Here is a 10,604-nt window from a genome sequence, read left to right on the forward strand (position 1 = left end):
TTGGGGCCTCCACAGGGCGGAGGGTTGGCGTGGGCACCCCTCCAAGTTTCACGCCCCGGGGAAAGCCGAAAGGAAAGCGGAACCGTATTCGGACACATTTCGGAGAGAAAAAAAAAAAAAAGGCTGGGAAGTGAAAGGTGTTGGGATGCCGTTGTGCCGTTGGCGGCTATGGATGCTGTGGTGGGTCTCGGCCGGAGCCGGGCGCAGCTCCGGTGCCTGCGGGCTCTGCCTCGCCAGGAGGAGGAGGACGGACGGTGAAGCGACGCCGCAGAAGCCAGGAGGTACCGTTCTGCAGAGCCGCGCTGCTTCACGCTCACCAAAGACGGATTAAGAAAGTACAGAGTCGTGTTTTCCCTCCGACCTGCGGAAATCTGACTGTTCCCAGCCAGGCCAAGAACATTTCTCCGGTGGGTGGGGGTTTCCCGAAGGATGCCGCACCGGGACGCCCTGCCCACTCCTCCGCAGCCACCGCAGGCGCTGGCGGTGCACCGAGGGGGAATTTGGAGCAAACCGGCCTGAAGGGCTTGTGGGTGGAAGGACATTTGGGACAACGGCAGCGAGACCCGGAGATGGCAGCCGTAATTATTGCAAGCTTCCTCGCCGTCGTTATTCACCGGGACACTCGGAAGCTTGGCGCTACGATACTTGAATTTTCCTTAGGCTATTTAAACAGTCCCGGCCGAAGGGATTTTCCTTTCTAATCGATCATGTGTTTTTGTTACTACCCCGTTGGCGTCGTTTCTAATTTTGTTCTAATTTCTTATCGTTGTCTGGGTTGTCTTCGGCGGCTGGGTGGGTTGTGAGAAGATGTTTCTGCTGGGAAATGAGCGTCTCCACTCCAGCCCTCCCCAGCGGCGCCGTGCGAGCTGCAGGCGGAGGAATGCCGATTAATTAAATTCAGTTCACACATATGGTCCTGTGGTTTGGCGTTTTGTCCAGCTGGCCCTGGGTATGGCAGAGATGGTGAAAGACCGTCTCCAACCCCGCTTTCTGCTTTGGTTTTTTCATTATTATTATTTTTTCCCCGGGATCAGAATGATCTAAAAGGGGATCCAAAGCAAATCAGAGGGTCTTTAAGGGGGAAGTTGATCAGGTCTTTCCCAGGGTGGTCCGGGGAAGGAAAGGGCTATGAGGGGAGGAGATGCTACGAGGTGATGGCCCGTGCTTCCCGGTGAAACCCACCCCAAATAAACCCATCTTTTTTTTCCCTGCGACGATGCCCAGGAAAACCCAAGGGCCGGTAAGAAGAGCTCACACTGGGTCTGCCATGGGGGTTGTTTCTGAGCGCCGTGCCGCTTCGGAGCGGGCAAAACCCCCAGGTTTAATTAAAGACGGTGAGATTGTTTCTTAATATTGCCCCTTTCTCTCTGTTTTTACCGTGGAGAGGAAGAAACTCACACATTTAAAACGATGCCAAAAGGTGGCTTTAGGGACAACTTGTCCCCTTTGTCCCCAGCACGGCTTGTCACCGCGTCAGTGGGAGTTACTAACTGCCAGCCCGGTGAAGAATCAGAGAGGTTTTAATGCCTGCCACAAGCTGAAATAAAGAAATAGCGGTCCGATAATCACTGTGGTCGCTGCGCTGCTTGTCCTGGGGTGTGCCAGGACCCCCGGTCGGGAACCACGTCCCCCGGCCTCGTGCACACCTCTGCCCAGCCGGCGGGAGGGACCTTCCCCAAGCAGCCGCCGTCAATGTTAGTTATCACGTCTGTAATAACAACTACTGCTATTATTTGTTATTTATAGCTTAATTTATCTATTCTATTTGTATTCATTTGTTATTTGCTATGTCTATTTATTATTTTTTACTTATTACTTATTATTTGTTGCTTATCATTTATTACTTACTATTTATTCACCGATTTACTATTTACTGTTTATTATCTACCATCTACAGTTTATTATTTACCATCTACGGCTTCTTACTTGCTACTTAGGATTAGTGGTATATCTTGTTTACTCTTTGTCATTTGTCTGTCTCATTAACATAATTTAAAATTTAACCACATTTAACATTATTTACAAACCAGTGGGAAACGTAGCCAAAGCTGCTTCTCCACCAGCTGAGAAAGAGCCGTCAGGAGGAACCGTCATAGCCCCTTCCAGTGCCTAAAGGGGCTCCAGGAGAGCTGGGGAGGGACTTTGGGTCAGGGAGGGGAGCCATAGGATGAGGGGGAACGGTTTTAAACTGGAAGAAGGGAAATTTAGATGAGATATTAGGAAGAAATTGTTGCCTGTGAGGGTGGTGAGCCCCTGGCGCAGGTTGCCCCGAGAAGCTGTGGCTGCCCCATCCCTGGAGGTGTTCAAGGCCAGGTTGGACGGGGCTGGGAGCAACCTGAACTAGTTGAAGATGTTCCTGCTCCTGGCAGGGGGGCTGGACAAGATGGTCTTTAAGGTCCCTTCCCACCCAAACCATTCTATGATTCTATGATTGCACCCCTCTGCCTGCAGCCAGGCCGGATTTAGGACGGAGGTGCAGGCAGGACGGCAGCCCGGGGCCGGACGGGATGCTTTCCCAGCTGTTCGTATTTGCTTCCCCTTGCTCCAGGTGTCTCCAGTGATTTCTTCTGAGCTATTCGTTTAGATTTGCTTGTTCAACAGACAGGAAGGTGGAACAGATCTCCCTGGCCCTAACGTGGAGGACGGGGCACGCAGCAGCCGCCCACCCGCTGGTGTCAGAGAAGGGCATGTCCAGCGGTGTGTGTCATCTCTGGGACGTGGCGGCTGGGCACGTCACACCGTCCCGCTCCCGTCCCCGTGGCTCGGGGTGATGGAGGTGTCCAGCTCTGCTCTGGCAAGGGGGGAAGTGACAGTCAGCGGGTTCTGTGTCGAGCGTCATTTCCCCGGGGGGGGGGTTGATGGGGAGCTGGCGGCTTCGGTGTGACAGCAAAGAGTGGACCTTCACAGAGATAGGAATCATGACGCGTCTCAGGGACATTGCCGCTGGGCACAGAAGTGGTGAACGAGAAGGAAGATGATAATTTCATGCTCAACGCGGCGGCAGGTTTGCAAACAGGAAACGTTTGAAGCAACGGGCAGATCGGTCTGCAACGCCTGTCCTTGTGAGGGTGACTCTTTGGAAACCCACTTCTGCTGCTCTCGGAAGTGATGACCAAGCCCTGGCACATCCGCTTGCCCGCGGCCACCCACCCCTCAGCAGAAACCCAGGACCGTCATCCCAGGACCCAGTTGGCCTCAAGCTGAGGAAGAGACAGGGTGCCAGGGCCCACACATGGACCGTTGGAGGAACCTCATCATGGAATTACCTTCTTCCCAGTGGCCACAACTCATCTAGGAGAATTTTGCCGTGGCAGCTCTGTAAAATTTCACGCGCCAGTCTGACAGAGAGGACTGGAGTTTGCAGCTCTGGGACACTGAGGCTGTGCAAGAACTCTGCCCCCACCGGACCTCCCCGCGCCTGGTGAGAGGGGTCTGGGGCTCACCTCTGCTCCTGCTGCTGGGGCACGCTGCTTCGCTCTTCCTTGGCCTTTCCATTCTCTCCAGTCAGCTCCTCAGTCTTTAAAAGGCAAACAGCTCTGCATACTTTTTCTTTCTCCCTCCACTCCTCTTCCAGCTTTCTGTCCATCTCCTGCCACCCTGGGCCCAAACTTTTCCCTCCTATTCCTATTCCTATTCCTATTCCTATTCCTATTCCTATTCCTATTCCTATTCCTATTTCTATTTCTATTTCTATTCTTCCCTTCCCTTCCCTTCCCTTCCCTTCCCTTCCCTTCCCTTCCCTTCCCTTCCCTTCCCTTCCCTTCCCTTCCCTTCCCTTCCCTTCCCTTCCCTTCCCTTCCCTTCCCTTCCCTTCCCTTCCCTTCCCTTCCCTTCCCTTCCCTTCCCTTCCCTTCCCTTCCCTTCCCTTCCCTTCCCTTCCCTTCCCTTCCCTTCCCTTCCCTTCCCTTCCCTTCCCTTCCCTTCCCTTCCCTTCCCTTCCCTTCCCTTCCCTTCCCTTCCCTTCCCTTCCCTTCCCTTCCCTTCCCTTCCCTTCCCTTCCCTTCCCTTCCCTTCCCTTCCCTTCCCTTCCCTTCCCTTCCCTTCCCTTCCCTTCCCTTCCCTTCCCTTCCCTTCCCTGGAAGTACTGGGAAGTCCCCACAGTACTGGGGACCTGAGAGTCACTAATTTTGCCTTCATCTCTTGCCTTTCTCCAGTTGAGCACAAGAGAGAAAAGAGGAAGATGGACCCACATCCCAACAACACGATCCGTGACTGGAGTACAGCGTCCCCAGTCCCTAGGGAGAGCGTGGTCTATGGGGATGGACACAACGGGACCCGGTGCTTTGCGGAACACATCCCTGAAATTGTCACCGGTAGCATCACGCTGCTTATCTGCCTCTGCGGGCTGGTGGGGAACGGGGCCATCCTCTGGCTCCTCGGCTTCCGCATCAGGAGGAACCCCTTCACCGCCTACCTCCTGAACCTGGCCGTCGCCGACGCCTGCTTTCTCCTCTGCACAGCGGCTTTCCTTGTAATATATCATATGCCCATGCTCAGCTGCTTTCAGCCAGAGATTTTGCGGGCGCTGCCGCTATTTCACTCCATGGTTCTGCTCACCTACAGCACCAGCCTCTATCTCCTCACAGCCATCAGTGTGGAGAGGTGTGTGGGGGTCCTCTGGCCCTTCTGGTGCCGATGCCACCGCCCGAAGCTCCTGTCAGCCGTCATGTGCAGCCTGTTGTGGGCCCTTGCCTGTGTCCTTGCCGGGCTGGTCTACTTTGTGTGTGACCTGGGTCACTCTAAACACTGCTGGAAGGTTCTTGGAACCTTCTGCCTTCTCAATTTCTGCTTTTTCACTCCCTTTGTGGTTCTTTCCAACGTGATCCTCTTCATCAAGCTTCGACGTAGCTCTTGGCAACACCACCCGGCGAGGCTGTACACTGTCATCTTCCTCACTGTTTTCTTCTTCGTCCTCTTTGGCATCCCGCTCAGCGTCCAGATCTTCCTCAACTTCTTTGTCTACATTAATTTTGTCTTTGAGATCTGCCTGTTGCTGGCCTCCTTCAACAGCAGCATCAATCCAGTTATTTACGTCCTGGTTGGGAGCTACGGAAATTCCAGGTTCAGGGGCTCTGTCAAAGTGGCTCTTCAGAGGGTCTTTGAAGATCGGGCAGATTCCCAAGAGGTGGGTGAGACCCCTGTGATGGGAATTGCTGCCTAAACCCCTATGGCTGCAGACTGGCCCCCGGAGAGGGGCAGCCCTGACCCTGTACCCCAGGCCAGCACCCACGGGAGCAGCGCCCTCGCCCCGCTGGGTGAGCAGGACCAGCAGTGGATGGTTACGTGTCCCCCAGGACATGGCCACGGACAATGAGATTTCCAGGGGCAGGGCTGGTTCCCACCTCAAACTTATGTTTAAGTTATTTTAATAAAAGCGTCTTTCATGTAACTTAGCGGTGACTGCAGTTTCTTCCCTTGCTGGCTCCGTGGGGTGACCTTGCTTGTTCTCCAAATTGCAGTTGTGACAGTTCCCTCACACTGCCCGCTTGTTTAAACTGCTGAAATGATGAGGTCCAGAAAGTCCTCCATCATTTTTTTCTCCAGGGTTAACACGGCCACACTCCTGGGCCCCCACCTGTACCTCATCTGCATGGAGATGTCCCAAATCTTCCTGCCTCTTCCCTCTTCTGGAGCCTTGGTGCCTGATATTTAAGCACTGAGCACTCACTACCTTGATCCTCAAAAGCCCCCAGACCAGAGGAGATGATGGCGAGGGACTGAAATTACATTTTCAGCTCCCTCTGGCTTGGTGTCCTCCTGTGCCCCAGTCTGACAGAAGAAACCCATCTCAGTCTGGCCGATCACAGAATCATAGAACTGTAGAACGGTAAGAGTTGGAAGGGACCTTAAAGCTCATCTAGTTCCAACCCCCTTGCCATGGACCGAGTTGGGCAGAGGATGGACAGACAGGCATCTAGGGGCCGACGGCTGTTGGAAAGTGCAACTGTGTGCACTGGGTGGTGAAGCTCATGGAGCAAACTGCCAGGAGAGACCCAAGAAGAGAGACAGAAGTAGAGGCTGGGGAGGCTCTCGCTGGCAAAAGCTGGAGGAGGCTGAGCTCTGCCCGCCAGATGGTTTTATCAACTTTCCTGACACACACAAACAACTGCTACCAGAGCCATAATATTTACAGAACGTAGCTTCCTTTGAACACATACAAGCCTGACCCCTATGCAAACAAATAAATGATGTCTGTAAATCTGGTGTTGGACATCAAAATTTTAGGCTCAGGCTGTTGCCCGTGAAAGCAGAAGCTGAAAAACTCTGGGTACCCCTTTTGCAGAGCACACGGGTGTTGCACAGCATTATGCTGGTGTACCTTGATGTTTTCCCTGCCCATGACCTGTTTGCATGTGAACGGGTTGGCTTGGTGAGGGGATGTGAGATTCTGTAGTTTTGGGACCCAACGATAGCGTCAGTGAGGGAGAGAGGAGGCGGTTTTGGTCCTGATGTCCCCACATGTGCCAGTTCCCAGCAGGAGCACCCCTTGCTCCCAGATGCAACAGGAGCTGTTTGCGTTTCACCTTCATCGCGGCCAGTCAAGGTAGGAATCATCTCACCCACCTTCAGCTCTTTAGAAATTACATGGACCTGTCTGTGAAAACTGTTGTAGGCAGCTGACTGACTGCAAAGGGAGAGTAGAAGACAATGCAGATGAAAGCCTTCTAGCTGGCTAAAGCCGAGTGATCAGCATTCACAGAATCATGGAATGGTTTGGGTGGGAAGGGACCTTGAAGATCATCATCAGTTCCACCCCCCTGCCCTAGGCAGGGACACCTCCCACCAGACCAGGTTGCTCCAAGCACCGTCCAACCTGGCCTTGAACACCTCCAGGGATGGGGCAGCCACAGCTTCTCAGGGCAACCCCCAGCAGGGGCTCACCACCCTCACAGGCAACAATTTCTTCCTAATATCTCATCTAAATCTCCCCTCTTTCAGTTTAAAACCATTCTCCCTCATCCTATCACTACATGCTCATGTAAAAAGTCCCTCCCCAGCTCTCCTGGAGCCCCTTTAGGCACTGGAAGGGACTCTAAGGTCTCCCCGGAGCCTTCTCTTCTCCAGGCTGAACAACCCCAACTCTCTCAGCCTGTCCTCATAGGAGAGGTGTTTCATCCCTCTGATCACCTTCATGGCCTCCTCTGCACCCGCTCCAGCAGGTCCATGACTTTCCTATGTTGGGGGCTGCAGAGCTGGAGGCAGCACTCCAGGTGGGGTCTCACCAGAGCGGAGCAGAGGGGCAGAATCCCCCCCCCCGGCCACACTTCTGATGCAGCCCAGGATGCGGTTGGCCTTCTGGGCTGTGATCCTGCATTGCCGGCACATGTTGAGCTTCTCCTCCACCAACACCCCCAGGTCCTTCTCCGCAGGGCTGCATTGATTCATCCCTCCTTAGGAAAAAAAGGATTTTCCTGAAATCCGACGTCATCTCTCCACTGTCTGCCTGTGCTCGGGCTCGCGTGCAGGTCTTATCATTCAGTTCGCACGCAGTAGCACGCTTTTGGAAACTTCTGCATTTTGATGGTCAAACGTCACAGTGAGATTGTGGTATGCAAGCGGCAAACTGAGATCTGAATCGGAACGAGAAACTTTGGAGCAACGCCAAGCTTGTAGCTCAGGGTCCTAAAGATACAGCCCCGGAAGGATGGTAGAAAAGTTCAGCCAGTTCAAAGATATGAATATTTGGGGATCGGGGTTGCTTTAAAATGAAATGAAAGAGGAACCGGACACGGAGACAATGTGCTTTTCCCAGAGGTCTAGTTTCCGAGACTCTTTTTTTGTTAGTCATTTCCTGTACAAAGCCAAGAAGAGATTATAACCAGAACCCCGATAGTGTCAAATGCAGTGAAATACTTCCCTGTTTGCAAGAACCCTTGAGAACACGACCCGCTTGGCTAACGCTGAGAAAAGTGGTTTGTGAAAGGACCGGAGAAAGATCCCACTCTGGACGCTGCACGGGCTCACCGAGGCAGGCTTCGGTCCAGTTTTCCGAGTGATAATTCCAGGAAAACTCATGAAGATCCCATCACGGAGGCGGCAGCTGGCGAGCACGAGGTGATGTGAGTCTGCAGGGCGTCTGCTCCAGCGAAGTTCTCCAGGCTGTGAGAGGAAAGAAGGTCAGACTTTTCTGGGTGGGAGGGTTTTTTTTTTCCAGCCTAATCAGTGCCTCCCCTCGTTGGTTTTGAAACTGTTGGTCAATTTGCACCAAATCTGGTTGGGGAATAGTGCTCTAGAGAGCATAAAGACCTATAAATATTGTGGAAAAAGGTGAAAGGGGAATAATGAAATGAGTGTACCCCTGAAGGAACCCAGCAGCTTTGTACTATCAACTATAACATTAAAAATCTGAGAATCCATATCAGATCCACCCCCTTCTTTGACATCTCCAAGGACAATCCTTTCAATTTATTATTTCCCTCGTCCAGACCTGTCCTGCCCGAAGCCAGGAAGGAGGCATCTCCCTAGCTTTTGCTCCACCTCTGTACATGCTCTTGTGCCAGGCGTGTCACACCCCTCTCCCCACACCCTGACTGCCATCTCTCCTGTCCCTCGTTCCTCTCTGTGCTCCTCCACGCAGAAGCTGGAGCATGGCTGCGAAGACCTGAAACGCCTTCTGTGGGGGACAGCGGAGTTGCTAACGTGTCTCTGTCTTATCTCGTCCCTCCAGCTGCGCGAGGAGGAAGGAGAAGCGGCAGAGGTTTCGTAATGAGCACAGCATTCCCTGCCGTGGAACCAGCCAGCCTTGCTTGCTGGAGCCAGCCCGGTGGGACAGCATACAACAGGAGCTGGCATCACAGGCTGCTGAGGCACGAGGATGATGACTACAACTGGACTGACTATGAAGATGGTCACTTGAGCAAAGTCCCTGTCACGCTGCTCATCTGCCTCTGCGGGCTGGTGGGGAACGGGGCCGTCCTCTGGTTCCTCGGTTCCCTTGTCCGCAGGAATCCCATCACCATCTATGTCCTCAACCTGGCTGTTGCCGACTTCACCTTCCTCCTCTCCATCGCCATTGCCCTTGTGATACTTTACAGCCCAGAGAGCCTTTGTCACAGGCTGGGCTCACGGGATGTGACAACCGTGCTGAACATCACCATCGTCTTCTCTTTCACCTCCAGCGTCTACCTCCTGACAGCCTTCAGTGCCGTCACGTCTCTGTCCCTCCTCCCCCTGGCCCGCTGCCCCTGCCACTGCTCCTGGCGTTTGCCAGTGCTCGTGTGTGCCCTGCTCTGGTTCCTCTCCTCCCTGCTCACCCTGACCCTCTCCTTCTACCCGGCGGTGCTCATCGCCTTCGTCCTGAGCTACCTCCTATCGGTGCTTACCCTGATGTTGGCTGGTCTAACCCTGCTTGCCAGGGTCTTGTGTTGTTCACGGCAATATCCCCCAAGGACGCTCTGTGCTGTGGTCCTGCTAGCTGTCTTCTTCTTCCCCTTCTTCACCGCGGATTTTGGTTACTGGCTCTTGCTAAGACTCTTTGATTTTTCTGTTTTTGTCTTTGATGCCTCTCTCCCATTGGCCTGTGTGAACAGCACTATCAGCCCTGTTATTTACCTCTTGGCTGGGAGCTGTGCAAAGAACTTCACGCCCTCTGTCAGGGTTGCTTTCCAGAGGGCTTTTGAAGATGTAACAGAGCCCCAAAACAGAGGTGAAACTCCCGGAGAAAACACGGTGGAAACAGCTGTTTAAACCTCTGCAGATGCTCTCTGAGAGAAGATGTTCTAGGGATGGAGGCGTCTCGTGATCCATGGCGAGGCAAGGAAGATGGTTTTGGCGTGGGTCTGGCCGCAGCTGAATGGAATTATCTGCAGCACAAGGAACCGTGCTGGGGTGGACACTGGACAACGTGGTGAAATACCCATCAAAACCTTTTGCTTTGAAACTTTTGCTGGGGATCTGTGCTGTCCAACAGCTCTGAGCTTTCCCTGTCTCAAAAGTGACCTCGCTCTACCCTGAGCTCTAGTAAAACAAAGCCGCGGAGGCTCTTAGCTCCTGCCAGTGGGTTTTCTTTGGTGTGTCTTCTTAAGAGCAGAGGTTGGGTGGTACAGCAGGACAGAACAACTGCTGGGCAAACCCTTATGCGTGTACCTCCAGTGGGTGCCGAACTGTGTGTAGAATATGTGGAGACTTCACACTCAGTGTCGTTGCCAGGCAAGTAGGCATGTGTTTGGGATCGCCCCGGAAGGCTTTCAGCATGTGTGGGCAGCTCCACTGCGATGCTTTGGCTCAACTTGAGCCTTCTTATGGTGAGATACATCTCTGCTAACTGCAGGCATCCCAGAGAGATGTCTTCTGCTGCCCAGGTCCCTCCCGGAATGAATGAGGATGTCTTGGCACTGCCAACAGATGACTCACCCCAACCATTGTGGGCACCTGCCTTAGGATGAGGTGCAACATGCTCGAGGGGTACCTGTCCTCCTCATAGGCGAGACAGAGACTTTAGAACGAGAGGAAACAAGCCATTTTCTGACAGAGTGGAGTCAGCCTTGCTCTGCTCACCAGTGACCAGCTCGGCAGAGAAGCCCAGCTGTTGCTTATTCAACAGACATTGGGGTCAGAGTTACCATGTTGGACAACACAAATAGAATTCCAAATTTCATGTAGGA

At 53.3% G+C, this 10,604-nt stretch overlaps 2 protein-coding genes across 2 annotated transcripts; both read left to right on the forward strand.

Moving 5' to 3' along the window:
• Window positions 1-4,180: 4,180 nt before the first annotated feature.
• Window positions 4,181-5,387, forward strand: LOC309673414 (proto-oncogene Mas-like; the record flags this gene model as incomplete). The annotated part of the gene is made up of 1 exon (XM_082485180.1): window positions 4,181-5,387. The coding sequence occupies one exon, from the start codon at window positions 4,181-4,183 to the stop codon at window positions 5,159-5,161; it is 981 nt and encodes a 326-aa protein (XP_082341306.1). The 3' UTR covers window positions 5,162-5,387.
• Window positions 5,388-8,646: 3,259 nt separating this feature from the next.
• LOC309673415 (mas-related G-protein coupled receptor member B4-like) lies at window positions 8,647-9,989 on the forward strand. The gene has a single exon (XM_082485181.1). It carries the CDS (start codon window positions 8,707-8,709, stop codon window positions 9,685-9,687), a length of 981 nt encoding a protein of 326 aa, XP_082341307.1. The 5' UTR covers window positions 8,647-8,706; the 3' UTR covers window positions 9,688-9,989.
• Window positions 9,990-10,604: the final 615 nt, after the last annotated feature.

Source organism: Vanellus vanellus (assembly GCF_965231255.1).
Source record: "Vanellus vanellus genome assembly, chromosome: 6".
Lineage (NCBI taxonomy): Eukaryota > Metazoa > Chordata > Aves > Charadriiformes > Charadriidae > Vanellus > Vanellus vanellus.

What these genes read in the sequence shown, in the direction of transcription:
- LOC309673415 (XM_082485181.1), top strand. Translation starts at nt 8,707, where the DNA reads ATGAGCACAGCATTCCCTGCCGTGGAACCAGCCAGCCTTGCTTGCTGG.